Source organism: Homalodisca vitripennis, chromosome 2 (assembly GCF_021130785.1).
Source record: "Homalodisca vitripennis isolate AUS2020 chromosome 2, UT_GWSS_2.1, whole genome shotgun sequence".
NCBI classification, from domain to species: Eukaryota; Metazoa; Arthropoda; class Insecta; order Hemiptera; family Cicadellidae; genus Homalodisca; species Homalodisca vitripennis.
The window spans coordinates 29,330,426-29,348,070 of record NC_060208.1 but is presented as its reverse complement, the minus strand read 5'-3'; the positions used below and the strand labels follow the sequence as shown (position 1 = coordinate 29,348,070).

At 33.7% G+C, this 17,645-nt stretch overlaps 1 protein-coding gene across 1 annotated transcript; it reads right to left on the bottom strand.

Annotated features, from left to right (window-relative positions):
* Positions 1–559: 559 nt before the first annotated feature.
* On the bottom strand, positions 560–17,393 carry LOC124353747 (palmitoyl-protein thioesterase 1-like). Its single transcript, XM_046803734.1, has 6 exons — positions 17,232–17,393; positions 14,269–14,378; positions 11,229–11,356; positions 8,897–9,055; positions 3,885–4,161; positions 560–2,954 (listed from the first exon to the last, which is right to left on the bottom strand). The coding sequence occupies exons 1-6, from the start codon at positions 17,335–17,337 to the stop codon at positions 2,829–2,831; spliced, it is 906 nt and encodes a 301-aa protein (XP_046659690.1). The 5' UTR covers positions 17,338–17,393; the 3' UTR covers positions 560–2,828.
* Between the last annotated feature and the right edge of the window lie 252 nt (positions 17,394–17,645).

The following is a 17,645-nucleotide window of genomic DNA, read 5'->3' as shown; positions in this document are numbered from 1 at the left end:
TTTGAAATAATCCAATTTTCCACTAAATAGCTTTTAGGGCCTACTATTTTAAAATGAAATACGTTAAAAAGCATGATTGACTTAATAATATTCTTACCTTTGCACTTGTATATTATTTATTCGCTCTCAGGCGGCAATATCGTAGCCAAAACCTCGGAGACTTCTTCATTTTCACGGAATATTAACGGGAAATTAACGTTTTTGCGGTATTTTTATGTTTTCTTTTTAATTTATATTTCGGCTAAAGATTTTAATCCTACGATCTTCGTATATGAGTAATATAATACAATAATTTATTTCAATTCATTTAACTCAACATGGAAATAAGCTACAGAGATGTACTTTTTTTTTTAAATGACCGTAAAAATTACATTTTGTAATACGTAGTTAATTAATTCAAGACAGCTCTAACATTTCTTTCGAGCGTAACGGTTAAGTATTTTAAGAACGCTGGACTCGTGCGGCTTGTGGTTACAGCGGGGAACAAGTTTGGCAACGTCGCTCAGTTCTCGTTGGCCGCTCCAAGGTCATGGGCAAAATAGGCTCCTCCCTCAACTGCACTCTCTTGTGGTTTTTTGTATAATGTAACAGTTCACTTTACAGTATAGCTTAAAATATTTCACAGCCATGACAGCTACTACTAATAATTAAAAATTAGTAATCACGCCCATAATAATTAAAGGCACCACAAGTTAAAATGTACTACAGCAGAGTTTCAAAGTAAAATATATAAACAATATAAAAATATGGCAAACTTTATTCCTTAACCATATTTCAGTGTTTTCGACTATCACAGTTTTGGAATGGCTACATTAACTGAGAACACAATAAGCAGGATCTCACAGTAAGTCATATATTATTACAAACAAAGAAAAATGAATATAAACGCGTTCAGTGGAACTGAACTTGAATTATTTAAAAATCAAGCAATAAATTAAAAGTTCCTAATTTCTAAAATTTTAAATTATGATGATTGCATTTAGTTTTACAGGAAATTATCATCGCTTTATGTTAGAAAGGACTGCAGTTTAACACCATCACCACTGGTCTAGACCGAGTGAGTCCGGCTGCTCTCAGTATAGGTGTAACGTGTCTGCTACAGTCAACGTGTTAAGAAAACAGAAATAATTATATTTGACTTAGTACACCATTGTTTATTGTAGACATACAATCAAGTACACCATAAGAACACACATTATGTAAAGATTATATTTCGTATACACCAATGTATAGTGTAGTTTTCATTGTATACATTTCATTATTAATCTCTGGTGAAAATATGTGTAATTTTTGTTTACTCTTTAGAATTAGTTTTTTTTTTATGAAAGTAAAACTGTTCCATGTTATTCAGAGATTTTAAAATCTCATAATTTAAATTTATTTTATTCAAAGAAGCACATCAGCTTTTTGGAAGCTTTCAAAGAAGCACATCCACTGTCTGATCCAGAGAAGGTATCACTGTACTTTTCACTGAATCAGCTGTCTGTGAATTTAATACATTACTCAAAATCGGTGTTGGTCAGCCCTCTGCTCATTTACATAACACTGAAGTTGTTATACGATGTGTAGCTAGAAAATAACTGGATTAGTATTGGAGGAGCTACAGAATGAACGTAATAAGGTTGAATATCATGACACCTCCCTCACCCCTCCTTGTGTTTTGTCTAGCTCCGGAACTTATTCCACCCATAGCTGATAATTTTCCACAACCTTGTTCATGATTTTCATCACTTTTTCTTTTACTGCTTCAACAGTCTCAAATCTCGTTCCTTTCAAAGCTAACTTCACTTAAGGGAATTCATTCTCAAAGGTTTTAATTTTTAAGATCCACTCATGTTGGACCCTATCAAAAGAGCTTTAGTCGAGACAAACGACCCACTAATAGGAATCATGTTGTCTGTGCTTGACTAAAGATTTACATCAAGGTTTGCCGGTCTTTTTACCATCTACTTATTGCTATAAGACTTTTTGTTGTTGCAATGTCTCAATTTTTTCAGGAATTTTCCTTATGGCAAAAGAGAGGCTAATCATCTTTTTAAACCTTATTCTGCCTGTCTTTATGTTTTTAACAGACTACAGAGTTGACATCGGAGTGCAGCCAGCTCTTGGACTTTCCATTAGAGGCGAGGCATCAGGTGAAAGGAATGCCACTGAATTACAAAGTTCTGCAACTACCAAAAGAAGTCCCACTCAATTTGAAATAAGTCTTTAAAAAGCCTGCACCGATATTGGCTGATGAGGAACCATTCAGATTTACTGTTAGGCCAATACCTAAAGTCATTATTGAGCAGGAACTGTCCGTCATCAATTCTGCAGTTAACATGCTTCTATAATGTGTTCAAAGAGTACATTTTTTTAATGGTATTGGTATATTCTCAGTTTGATCTTTTTATTTAACACCTTGTGGAGTTATAGTTGAATGTTACAGTTTTAAAACTTTGACTACTGAGCAAAGTAATGTCTAATGTTAGATTACATACCACACACAATACCATTGCTAACAAATATGTTAATGCTACATTAAAAAAAACTAACTTCAAAATAAATGTTATGTTGTTGAGGGGAAAATTATAAAAAATAATATAAGAACAAATTATAGAAGATTCTTGGATCTTTCTTTATAAAACATCACTTCAGACGTATAAAAGAGATTATAAAAGTTTATACCTTGTTTACAAGATACAAGAACACTATTTACTTACTGCAAGCTAACACTACTCAGTCATAGAAAGTACACCCTATACTCTTGTCATAATGTGTTTCTGTTGTACACTCAATCTACATACTATGCCATAGCAAAGTTATGGCCTAGATATACTGGGGCTGGATTAGCGGAGGTACTTGTCAATGATGGCAGACTTGAACCAATCCTCAGTGAACTGCAAGTGGTCACCAGGCACAGACAGGAAGTGCAGTCTTCCACTCTTATCTAGCTCTCTGAGTCCCAGTCTGTCCTGCATTCCAAAAGATAATTTCAGTAACAATATTATTTAAATAACTTTAACCGTTCGCATAATTTATGATTGTTCATCAAGTCAAAATAATTGACATAGGAAGAAAAATATTTTTAAACTTCAACTGCCTACTTTGTAATTGACTGTGCACATGTTCTGTTTATTACTATTGACCTTTTGGATACATATATTCAAGTAACTATTGCTATCAATTAATTGCGATTCTGGCATTTTGTCAATATTCTATATGAGTCACATTGGTGAAACATTATTCACAAATTAAGAATATTAGACACACAAATTTTAATGAAATTTATTACCCACCACGAAAAAAAAAACAGTTCTTCATATGTTAACAGGCTCCATATTTCATATGAAAAATTTAATAAGGATCCAAAAGAATTTGACTAATGATCATTCTCCATAATTAGTCGCACTACTGTTCGCGGATATGTGACAAAGAACTAATCTAGATTTTTCTACCCGTTAAATATAATGCACTATTTTATAGTAAAATATTTAAACTGTAACAGTTTTATTGAACACATAATAATTAACTCTCTTCAAAGACAAGTTAATTCTATGTATTTAGTAATTTTGTCAGTTTGGTATCTGTTAAACAATCTATAAATCAAAACTCACTTTCAGAATTTGAAAAAAAAACATGTGTTTATCATGTTGTGCTGCATACACTAGTTCTGAAAAAAAAATAGAGATCAAAACAGTGGTTCTATACAACGCGGCCAACGGCCAATATGTCTCAGTATTATAAATGTATTGTTGTGATATGAATAGGAAAACCTAAAAGATAGTCATAATACCAGCTGTAATCTTAAGAATTAAGATTACTATTACTCACAATGTTTTCTCAATTCGCAAAACGTTCAAGTTAATCATCTACAAGCTTTCATATTTATATTTGGGGCTTACCTCCAGATATATCCGGGACTGGTTGAGAGGAGTGATTTCCACTCCTTGTCCTGGCGTATAGAAGCCAAACCACGAACTATCTTTGGGCTCAACCATAGAGTCTTCTTCGAATTGCACCATCACAAAACTCTTGAGGTTCAAAAGATTTTGCCGATAGCTTTCATTTACTGCCAGCTCGTTGTTGATGTCGGCCAGGAACACACTCTTGCGTCGGTATTTCTCCTCATTCAGTGGATCGTGCCAATACTCTGCTTGGACGAAATCATTTTGAAGCCATCTAAAATCAATGTACAATGGTATTCAATGCTTCAGGACTTTGAACTTTTAATGCACTCACATTTCCCCCCCCCCTCCCCATATTTTTACACAATTTTCCCAATTTAGACAATTTATGCTTATGGATATTTTTTACTCATTTCAGTATAGGTTCCAATTTGCATGGTATAAGTACCTACACAACATACAATGTTCATGAAATTGATAGAGAAATTCCTCCTAATAAAGAAATTTATTTTCAGCCATAATGTTTTTGGTGTGAGTCAAAATTAGAAAGTATCAAAAAGTTTTAAAATATCAAACAATAATTATTTTCCCCAGAGCTTATTTATTACCTTGACACTTAAACCAACTATCAGACACTTAAATAATAGTTACATCACTGTCAGCCAATGTGATGAAGAGTCTGAAATGAAAGTTAACAATTTCAGCAAAATAGTCAGTCTTAATGTAGTAGGCTGACAATGACTTTACTTCTATTTATATGCAAAAACGGTTGGTGTAAGCATCAAGCTAAAATAAATATCATTATTTCATATTTGATAACATCCTATTTTTATCATTACCAAAATATTGCAGCTAATGGTTTATTTCTTTTTTAAAGGAAATAACTCTAGATTTCACTAAAAACTAGTTTGTGTGGTTATGCAGGGTAAGAATATACCACACCACGTGTTGTGTAAACAGGTTTCACTAAAGTGCATACAAAATTTCAAATCTATATAGCTCTTTCTTTCACAGATAGACAGACATAAGAGAAATTGTGTCAGCATAGTGAGTGATAGACTTCAATGATGGTCAGCCAAATTCCATAATTGAACATGCACCATAATAGACTCATTCTTGTTTATGTATAAATAAAGTTTTATATAAATTTAAATATATCTTGCCATATTATACATTTATACATACAGTGTTCAAATAATGAAGTTCCAAAGAGTATGCTGAAGGAAAATCTTGTCGCCACTTTCAACACTGACTCCCCACTCTATATTTTTTTTCTTTTTACTCTATGAATAAAAATTTTACATGATAAAATCTCATATAATTGTGCTCAGTTTTACAAATTTATTTATTCATCTATTTCAAGTTGCCACCATGGTTACCCATAAGACCAATGTAAAAATATTCATTAACGCTCCGCCAGATTCCATGGGTTGACAGGCACCATCTTCGAATTGTGAGTGTCTAGTATAGAAATGAAGCTTCTTGTAAAATTTCAAGTAATTAGGTCAGGTCAATTAACGCTCAGCCACCAATGCAAATTGGCTCTTTGACTTCTGAACTAGAATATTAAAATTCCATCCATCTAGTATCCAAAATAAACTCCCTATCTATACAGTAAGGAAAGGGATAACAATTCATCATAGTAAAAATTCACAACATGGCAAACGCAAGCTATTCTGCCACCTAGGCAAAATACATTTTTGCCACTGTCGCCCACCTTGTAACTCGATTGCTCCCCCCTCCCTCTCCATATAGAAACATTACAGTAAAAACAGAACTTTTTCCTTGGCAATGATTACATTACAACACTAACTACCGATACAACAAAATATTTTAAGTCAGTGTATTTTTATTTAAAAAATAAAAACAAAAAAATACCCTTTTGGAACTTTACTTTTCCAAAATTTACGTAGGATTTATTGAGTTTATTGAGTAGGCTTAATACAAGATCTTCAAGATCTGAATTGGTGTCAAAACAGTATAGGATATGAAGCATTTGAATAATTTGTCAGAGGACACTAAGCAGTGGATACTAAGTGGTCAATATTCATGTTCTCTCCAGGTCAAGAATTCTTCAAGGCTGTAGAACGATCTCCCTAGCAGCCAGGCAGTTAGCTTCTTCTTGAGCAGGTTACGGCTGGTACTCTTGAGTGCTTCTGGTAGGCAGTTGAAGAATTTTGCTCCAGCATAGGTTGGCTTCGTCTCGTAGCGTGCTGTCTTGTGTGGAGGTAACGCATAGTTTGCAGCATTTCTGGTAAGATAGGCATGTCTGTCTTGGTGACTAGGCAGGTCTTGTGTAGAGGCATACATTATTGTCTCCAGGATGTAGAGTGAGGGTGCAGTGAGGATACCTAGGTCTTTAAAAGATTGTCTACAGCTGTCTCTTGTGCCCAGGCCAGATATTGCTCTTACAGCTTTCTTTTGCAGGATCAGTACGCGCTGCATATTTCTTGCTGTTGAGCCTCCCCATAGCACAATGCCACACCGCAGGTGCGACTCAAACAGTGCATGATATGAGGTTTTGCTGGCTGCTTGAGTGCTTATTGTCTTGATCCTCTTTATAACGGAGATAGCTGAGCTAAGTTTTTTACAGAGCTTGTTTACTTGCCCCTCCCAGGACAGCTTTTCGTCTATCACGATCCCTAAGTGATTTACTTCGTTGGTTGCTGTAATACTGGGGAGCTCTGAAATTTTCTCTCTATTTATTCCCAGAGCTATCTGCTTTGTCTTAGATTCGTTAAGGACGAGGTCATTTACAGAAGAGTACTCAGCTGCTACGTTTAATGCAATATATGAAGCAATTTCAAGGTCGTCTGTACTTTTCTTTCCAGTGAGCAGCACTGTGTCATCTGTGTACAAAATACTGTAGGCATAGTCTTGGAGATGTTGTGGCATATCATTTGTAAAGAGTACAAATAAGGCTGGTCCAAGAACAGATCCTTGTGGGACTCCTCTTTGGATGCGGAGTGGGTCTGACTTAATTATGGTTGTCAATTCCTTCAGGGTATGCTTTACTTCTAGTACCTGGCTTCTTCCATTCAGGTAGTCTTTGAACCATTTGGCCTCCACACCATGGATTCCAAGGGCATTCAGTTTCCTAATTATCAGGTCGTGGCTCAGGCAGTCGAATGCTTTGCTATAATCAAGCAGTACGCCAACAACAGTGTCCCCATCTTCTAGATGGTCTATAATATGTTCAATCAGGTCAATAAGTGCTGTTATGGTAGACCTTCCGCCAGTAAAACCATGCTGTCTGTCTGTCAGTAGTCCGTTCCACTTGATATGTCCTAGCAGTCTGGCAAGAGCAAACCCTCTCGATTACTTTAGAGAAGGTTGACAGCAATGAGATTGGTCTATAGTTTGAGGTCTCTGTCTTATCTCCCTTCTTGTGTTTAGCATATACCTTGGCGCTTTTTAGAGCTGATGGGAACATTCCTTGGGAGAAAGATTTGTTTATTATGTGGACAAGAATAGGAGAAAGTTCATTTTTGCAGTATTTCAGAAGCTTGGCTGATACTTCATCATTTCCTGCCGATGTTTTGGGTTTTAAAGAGTCAATAATCTTCTGGACCTCTTTGAGAGTAGTTGGCTGTAGCGACATAGTTTGAAGGCTCAGAACATCATTCCCGTCTGAAGGCAGTTGAGATACCACATTGTTTTGCTTAAGGGTCTCATTAGCGATGTTGACGAAGTATGAGTTCATGTGGTCAGCAATTGCTTTGGGGTAATTTACCAATTTCCCTCTGATACGTAGTTGCATATTTGACGCCTGTACACCCTTTGGTCTTCTTTCACCATTTATAATGTCCCACAAAGCCTTGCTCTTGTTGTTCGCTAGTTGTATGTGCTCTTCACTAGCCAGGCGTCGAAGGGCTCTGAGCTTCAGGTCATAGATCTTTTTCTTTTCTACAGCATCTCTCTTGTCCTCATCTCTGCCAGACTGATTGTATTTTTGCCATGCACTTTGGAAGGTTTGTCTCATGACCATAGCTTCGGTGTCATTTATTACTCTTCTTTTAGTGCTGTGCCTTGTTCGTGTTCTTATATATGGACATGCTGTGTTTAGTGCAGAAGCTATGATATTGGAGAAGTTGTTATAGGTTTCTTCCACACTGTTCACTGAGATCACACTTTCCCAGTCCTGGGTTGACAGGTACTGCTTGAGGTGTTCAAGATTTCTGTTATTGAGATGTCTGCGACTGGAGGTCAGCGTCTTTATTGCCTGTGTTGGTATTCCTATGTCGCAGTATTGTCCAGTTAGTTAAGTTATCTATCACTTAACTTTTTTAAGTTTCATTTTTGTGAAATGTGACACGAGTACAATTAGATTTGGATAGGCCTAATTGCCTTTTGTTTAAGGCAAAGAAAGCTTTTAGGTACGGTATTCTCTCTGTACATTAGATACCGGTAATAAAAATACACAACGTCAACAAAGAAAGTCAAAACTACACTGATGAATGGGTGATCCACTTACATGATTACAGGTTTAGACGAGTAGTAAAAATGGGGATATAGCAATGACAGGCCTTTCAAGGCCACATCTAACCACTGTGTCATCGCATCTACCCCCTCATCACTGTGACAAAGAGGATAGTTAAATAGGACTCTTATACGTTAGTTAACTTAACAAATACTTGCCCAGTGTTTTCACTGACACTTCCAGTAATACTTGATCTGATGCTTGTAGTCTGTCACTTTTAAGTTGAGTTTCAAAGTAACAGAGCCCGTTTCATCTCAATCACAATATCACAAATTTGCCTAATCAACGCACCATCCCACACTCACACATGTCAATAGGTAAATTTTCATTTATTCTTATTATGGAGTTATATGAACTTCAAAGCTGCAAGACAATAATTAAAGGTAAATATTTGTAGGTTTATCTGTTGGTTATGTAGATTTATTATCCCAGCGATTATTTCCACTTAACTTAGATTCAGAACCGTTTAAACCATTACATTGTGTCTTACATAGATATATCTTACAAGAGTATATAATATAGACATTACCCCCAGTATGCTCCAACGTTCAAGAGTTTCCTGACATAGTCACATATCTTGTGTTGAGGATAGAAACAGTTGGGTAAGCCATACACACCCTGGTGTTGTCCTCCCAGGGAGATAAAGTTGAGCATCCGTGGCGACGGACACCTCTGAGCCACTGCTCGTCTGATTGAACATTATTAATTCTGTTAGACAATTTACTTCAACTATTTGTTTTCATATGACAAAAAAATAACTATATTCAAATCACCTGCCTGTGCTGTGTATGAACATTTGTTTGAGGATCTATGAAACATACTAATATAATTTGAGGTGTGAGTATAAAATAAACATATTTTATATATTTTAAAAATATAATAAATTTACCTATAACAATTAAATGATGTTAAAAAATGTTATACGTCGATTAAAAACTGGCTTATTGTGAAGAATTGTTTGGATTCAGCAATCAGTAGACACCAATTAAAAAAGAGTAACATATTATATATCTTTTTTCAGCATAAGCTATAAAATAATAAATTAATGATTACAATTACTTACTATTACATGTTGAAACGTAAATATCTTTCTTAAGAAAAAAATGTTTTGTTTACTTTTTCCCTTTTGGCATATCATAGTACTGCACTAAAGTCATTCGAAAATAAAAATCCAAAATATGCAAAATAAAAAACAATTTTGTACAAATAAAAAATGTATACAACTTGCTCATTTACTTATTAGTAAAAAAGCGCAGAAACAAAAATATGTGTTGTGTGTACCTGTTGAAAAACTCTAAAAATTTGGCAAAGTCAAACAATTACTTCAACAAGGTGAGTTTTATAGCACCCAAATGAGTCCTTTGTTGTATTTTACATATTTTAGACCTGTATTGTGATTTAAAAAAGCTAAAAATTTTAAATAAAACACTAATGGAAAGTCAAATCTACTTTAGTTATCAACAAATTAGGTACAACGATTTCAACTGAACAAAATAAAGACGGCATGTGGATCAATTTAATAGTGCAGTTTGGGTAGGGTACGATAAGCGGACCCGGTATTTTATATCGAAGAATGTAATCATCGATACATAATATTCGTACCTCAAACCTAGACCATCAATCGATATAAAAGTATCTACAGTACTCAATAACAATCATATGTTTTATATTAAAATATGAATTTAATATTTACGTGATGAAACAAATTATTATAACAAAAATTAGGAAAACTGAAGACAACCATATTTGCTCCTCTCACAGTTACAGTTGTTTATTTCCCACAAATTTCACATAATGGGTTTTTCGGTACGAGTCCAACATGTTGAAACCACGTAAAACATGTCTTTTTATCTTTCAAAGCAATGTTGTGCATTTTTCTAAAATTGACTGCCATTAAATAAAAATAATCAAATGTTACTTATGTAAAATTGAAATATTACCTTACGTTTATTATTTGAAAGTGTTTACAGGTGTTGATGTAGATTATTTAAGTTATCTGTTCAAAATAATTAATCAGTATCGATTGGTTATATCGATGGTTATGGTTAAGTAATATCGTTTGCCAATTTCGATATAAAACACCGGGTCCGCTTATCGTACCCTCCCCATGCAAGTTTTTCTAGTTTATTAGGTACTGTATAAAATACAATGCAAAATAACATCATTTATGGATGTTACGTAGTTTGCTGTAAATGTCGACCTGACCTCACGTCTTCACTTTAACAATTAAACCTTTAAAGAGTATTGCTGGTTACGTTTTACTGTGAGATATATTACAAACACACAATCAATGTCTACAGTGTTTAGGAGGTTCAGGATTTTTCCGTTATAATGTGTTTTTTCTATATTATATCTATAACGTAAAACAAAATCTTCCCTAAGAAAAGAATGTCACTGGATGGCTATAGACTGAAGGATCTTATTTTGATCATCCATTTTGTGAACATGAAGACAATTTTCAAATTCTGAATTTACTGCTAAGATTGTTAAATGTTTTTTTTTACACATTGACTGCAGTGGACACACCTTACTGCTAATCCAGCTGTTCTAAAGTCGGTGCATGACTCATATTGCAGGGAGGGTGTTAAACTTACCTATCGACCATATAGCAGTACTGAAATCTTATGAGATTTAATACAAAAGTTGTTGCTCGTCACTAAGATATTTATAGGCATCCCTTTCCTAAGTGAAAACCCCACTTTAAGAGTGGCAGTAAAATATATCCATTAATACAGAAAACAACCAAAACAAAACTATATTACAAATTTTGTTTATACCACATCTGAATAATAGTTCTATTTTGTACAACTTAAAACTGTATGCAATAAAATATGAGCCTAAAGGCAAGTGAGAAAACTTACAAGAACTGAGCTCCCTGCGAGAAGCCAATTGCGTTATAACCTTCATTTAGTTGAGAGTCTGAAGCCAGCTGTTCACATACCATCTTTACTTGATCGTTCACATTCATGAAGAAACCATTTTCTGTGTCCTAAAAATCTAATTTTATGTTAGTTTGCTAATACTTAAAGTGCAATATTAATATTTTACATTCCAGTATCAGGGTGGAAGCAAATTAAACACAATAAGAAAAGATCTCAAACAACTTTAAAGTTAAGTTTTTCAAAATGTTTTAAAATGTTCAAATGGCTGAGCTTATTTATATACACTGATCTGTCCATTTCAACAGAACACCAAAAAAAGGTACACAGATCATCAAACTAAATATCAAATATCACACTTATGAGACAATTATATTTGTCTGGGGGCAAAAACAGTCCATATTAACAATAAAATAATTACAGATTAATTCATCTTAAACCTATAAGAATGTCTCTACAAAAGTCTTTACTGAATCTAAACTGTACCATTGGTATGCGCTCATGAAGGGGACAGTCAGTTAAGAAATATAAGCCCCATAGATTTAAGAAAGTTGTTTAGGTAAAAAAATTTGTATACACGATTTTCATGTTTATTGCTTGAAAAAACAAGTAATTTTTTTCGTGATAGCTTTCGTTATCGATTACAACACTGAGCAGATATTGAGTGTTGACTTCTGGTATCCTGTTTGTTTTGTGTAGATTTAAATGCGGTTTTATATTCTGTGTCGTTTTGACGTATTGTTCTAAACACTGGAAAACATCTTTTACTATATTATAATTTTTTTATCAAGATATCTATCAACTGGTTTGCTTAAAAAAGTTTAAATAAATAAGAAAGTGGAATAATGAAACTCCATTTACACAAGTGCCAAGTAAATATGGTAGGTAATTTTAAAATGAAAATCAAGCACACTTTTGGCAACGTTATCACAAATTTGTCAAACTACAATTTAGAACATTTATATTGTTATTTCTGTTTTATCTTTACACAAAGCCCAAATTGAATAAACCATTCAGTTTATATGCAAGAAAAAGGTAAAACAGTGTGATACTAGCACTATGTACACCGCATAGGGTAACGATAGCACTTTGAAGGTTAAGAAAGTATATAACCAGTTTTTACTTCTCATAGTTCTATAGGTGAAGTGAATGGTGTGACATCTTACATGTTTGAGGCACTTAAAACGAATTCAGAGATCACATCTTTGGACACACGATGAAGGGGTAAAAACGTTCATAATGCAATTGGTTACAGATGCAACTAGCTTCATCCTTTGTTGACGGCATTAAACAAATTTGATTCTTTGGGAAAAGTGTGTAAATAAAAGAGATTGCGTACAAAAATAAAAATGTGTTAAAAATTTCATTTAACCCACCAATACATATTGTAAAAGAATAATGTGATGAATATTTTATTAACTCATAGATTACCGACCTCACTTGGCAGAACTTTATTAAACCTGACTCCTGTGTTGTTTGGTTTTCATCACAAGGTGCACTTGTGTAATATTCATGTAAATGGCAGTTTTGTACATAAGATAAGTATCATAAATAGCTTAGAATGGTAACTTATTAACTTAAACTCAATAACCACGTACTACATTTTCAAAACAAATGAAAAAATCTTGGTCTTACTATGAGCTCAAGTCTTAAGTGGAATGACCAGGTTACGGTAACGTGTAATAGAGTATTTGCTTGCATTCACAGTTTAAAGCGTTTTGCTTTATATCTACCGTTCAGTGTCAAGGTTATGCTGATTAAAACTCTCATACTGCCACACTTCAACTACTGTGACGCTGTGATCAGTGACATGACTGTTGAGCTTTCGGACAGGCTGCAACATGCTCAAAACTATTGTATCAGATTTATTTTCAATCTCAGACGTTATGAGCATGTGACTTTATTTTTAAAACAGCTATCGCTTCTGAAACTTCAACAACTTCGCCAACTTCACATTCTTTCAACTCAAGTCAATTCAGTTATCAAAAACAAGTCACCTGTTTACCTGTCCGAAAATTTCAAATTTATTTCCGATATAAGTGAACGACCTACGAGAAGGGGATCCACGTTACTTTCAATTCCTGTTCATCGATCGAACTTCTTCAGTAAGTCGTTCACTGTTCAGGCATGTCGCCTCTGGAAACTGTCTTCCTGATAATATTTGTATTATAGAAGGTCGAGCTCGTTTTGGGGCGCGGGTCAGGGACTTGTTGCTGGGCGGTCTGTAGGGGTGACGGGTGGCGGTGCTCGTGGCGTGCTTGTGGTCAGGCTGTGTGTTCGAGAGAATAAATGTAGCAATAACAAGAAATTCTTTAAAAAGTAAATTGTTAATTAAGTTTTAATTTATCTTTGTTTGAATTTGTTCTACATATTAAGCTGATAAATTTGATTTTTAATTATTACATAGTAGTATATATTTTGGTTAATTTTAATTGTAATTTGTTATAGTTTTAAGGTCATTAAATGTACATTATATATATATATATATATATATATATATATTATTCAAATGTGTATAAATGGCAATAGCCTTATTTCATTTTCCAATAAACATTGAATCACTAAAAGTACTTGCTCCGCCGGGACTCGAACCCGGATCTCTCACTTGCCGGGTGAATGTGCTACCATTACACCACAGAGCCCTCACTTTTTAGGATTCAATTATTTTGTATTTGGCCTTTTCTTTCACATATATGCGTTTAAATAACCAAACTAACATATGATCGGAAGACCAAATACCTGTCAAACGACTTTTGTTTACATTATTCAAATGTGTATAAATGGCAATAGCCTTATTTAATTTTTCAATAAACATTGAATCACAAAAAGTACTTGCTCCGCCGGGACTCGAACCCGGATCTCTCACTTGCCGGGTGAATGTGCTACCATTACACCACAGAGCCCTCACTTTTATATATATAAAAGTCCGCCTCTTGAATAAAGGCATATTTCATTTCATTATTATTTCTGTTTCTGCTGCAAAAAGAAGCTTCTAATAGCCATTAAAACATAATTATCATACCTCAACAACGTTATTGCCAATCATTATTGATTTAACATAAACATTGGGCATCTGCTGTTCCAGAAACTTTGTTATTCTTCCCAAACTGAGTGGATTGCAGCAACAATCACCTAAAAATATAAAAAGGTAAATTAAATAAATCTGGTTGACATTATTTAACTTAAACAATTGTGTAAAGAAAGGTCAGCGTGTGACTGTTTCAAGTGCCATATGCTAAAAATTGGAATGCTAAAATTAGGAACACACAAAGTGTAAGTTATATAGAGAAAGAAAACAAATGAGAAATGAATAAAAGCGTTTTAGGATGACCTACTTCTCTGAGAAGTCACACATAAGTTTTGTGCTTCAAGATGAAGCATAAAGTTACCATTGGAGCAGTAGACAAGCAATAATAGGTACTTTGGGATTATACCGACCACACCAGTATGAAAACCACAAAAATATAAATTTATAGAAACAAACATGATAGAACGAAAAAAAACAACTGTTTTACAAACTTACAAGCATTTCCAGGTATTGTGATCGGTATTGTCGTCGCTGTTATCTTATCTTTCTCGAGAATCCCGGTTACGGCAGGCCGTGCAGGCATCACATGATTTGCACGGTACATAATAGCCTTTCCATTACAATTCAATTTATATTTCTGATCAGCCCCTCTAGAAATAGATATTTTAGGGATGTTTTTCTTTCGTCGACATCAGCGCGGGGAAGCACCGAAGGTGCTGCCGAAGCCCGTGCTGATAACCGGAGGCACTCGCATTTTGGGTGGCGGAGTGTGATCAAGAATAAAAAACAAGTTTTGAGTGTTTTTTCAATAAAGAGTTTAGTTTTAGTTTGGTAATGTTTGTTTTTGTTGAATTTTTATGTTTGGAGAAATGTAGAGGTAAAACAAGGAAGTACAACAAAGCGACGCACCAGCTGAACGGGCGGCGAGACTCTGCAATCACGTTATCTAGTAGACCGCTCGACTTTGACCTCTGTCTGAGGATGGGGAGGGGTTTGCGATAAGACAATTCCTGTTTTATATTGACGAAATATTGTTCTACGCTAATCTAGTAATCAGTAGAAGCAAAATGTCAAATAACGATTCATGTCTGGGTGTGGTCAGTATAATCCCAAAGTACCCAATAATACAACCATTCATAATATATACCGAAGGTGCTGCCGAAGCCCGCGCTGATGTCGACGAAAGAAAAACATCCCTCGAGATAGTACCTATCAGTAAAATATCAAAATCTAGAGGGGCTGATCAGAAATATAAATTGAATTGTAATGGAAAGGCAATTATGTACCGTGCAAATCATGTGATGCCGCGCCCTGCCCTAATCGGGATTATCGAGAAAGATAAGATAACAGCGACAACAATACTGATCACAATACCTGGAAATTTTTGTAATTATGTAATTAAACAGTTGTTTTTTCGTTCTATCATTTTTATTTCTATAAATTTATATTTTTGCGTTCTTCATACTGGTGTGTTCGGTATAATCCCAAAGTACCTATATCATAAAAGAGAAGAAGTAAAACATGTCAGCTTTGTAATTATATCTGAGGTTTTAGAACACAACACCTGCTGCATGTGAATCTTAAAATTTCTTTACAGTTAGATGAAGGACTAAAAGGCTACTGAACAATAAAACAACGAGCATCTCTTTTATTATGCCTCTTAGTGGGCTAATATAGAACTTCTATCACTTATAAAACTAGGAATATTTCTCAAAATGTAGGGTTTTATAAACATACTCAGACAAAATTTTTTTATAGGATGCAAAAGAAGATTTGACTTGAGTTTCAAAGTTTTAGTGGGAAGGCTTTAATAAACGGCCTACACTCGTTATTCAATTTTTATTAGAAATGATTCAATATATTAAGAAACTTAAAAATTGTATAATAATCATAGATAACAGTAGTTATAATACATTAAAAACAAGAATAATACATTACAATTTGAATAACATAAATTTAACAATAACATTACACAATAATAAAACGAACTTTATATGGCCTACATATCAGAAAAAAACATTACAATACTTACAGCTTACACGGATAGCAGTAAGCAATCACTTTTGTGAAATGGAGAAAAGTATTCTCTCCATGGGTAATCAGGAGCCAAAACACACGTTTGTATAGAAATATCTCAAATATTATTTTCTCATATTGATAGTCATTTTTAAATTCTTCAACAATTAGTTACTTCTTGCTGTTTATTGCTTACATTAAAATTACTATAACCAAGTTGAAATCATATGCTTAAAAACTGTAATATGGAATTATTCATTCTGATAATTGATAAAAACAATCAATCCATTAAATAATAACAACCATTAAAGACTGTTACAAGCTTATTAAAGTCTACCTATTTTAGTTAGTTAAAAGTTTGTTTGTTTGGGTAGAGTACGATAAGCGGACCCAGTTTTTTTATATCAAAACAATTGGTTTTTTAATTATACAAATTGATATAATCAACCAATAACAATTAATCTGAACAATACATAAATCGTCTATAACAACAGTATACACATTTTAATTTTCTAAACACAATTTTTATCTATAAGTAATTTCTTTTAAATAAAAAAGGATAGCCAACTTTTAGAAAACTACCTACACAAAATAGCACTTACAGATATGATTTACTATGTTTTTCAAGGTTTCGAGATGTTTGTTTTTTTTTATTACATTTTCTTTATTATTTAAATGAAATCTTTTCTGCCAACTGTCTTAGTTTTATCGTTTGGTTACGATTCTTTTAGTATTTATGACATTACATACAGTAATTGTTTTAACAATTTCTATTAATTTGAAACATGTGACTTTAATTTAGTATTTTAGATACATTGATGGTTCTGTTATTCAATATATAAAGTATTGATGATTGTAATAAGCTATATAAAAACCAGGTGGGGTCCGCTTATCATACTCTGCCCATTGTTTTATGAAAATTACAGAAATGCTAATCTTACCCATTCCATGCCACATAACAATTGGTTTGGCAACTAGTGGCTGTGGAGGAATACTCAGACAAGCAGAAAGAGGAATCAAAAGTGCTATAAGAAAGAATGACCACATTTTGTATTCTGGTCTAATAAGATAATTAAAAGTTTGTTCAATATATTTGATTGCAATGCAATTATGGATTAAACCATTAACTTTTTTATATTATCTTATGGTTCTTAGCACTGTTGGTTGGTATTTTATACTCAAGTGTCCTACAATGTCTAATCAAATATTTTCGTTTATATTTAAAAAATGTAATAATATCTCAATAAAACACTCCAAAAGTAACCAAAACACTGTTTTTCTCTACAATAACTGTACTTTCAGCAAGATTCAGTAGTAAGAAATACAATTGCAATTGCAATAACGTTTAACCACTT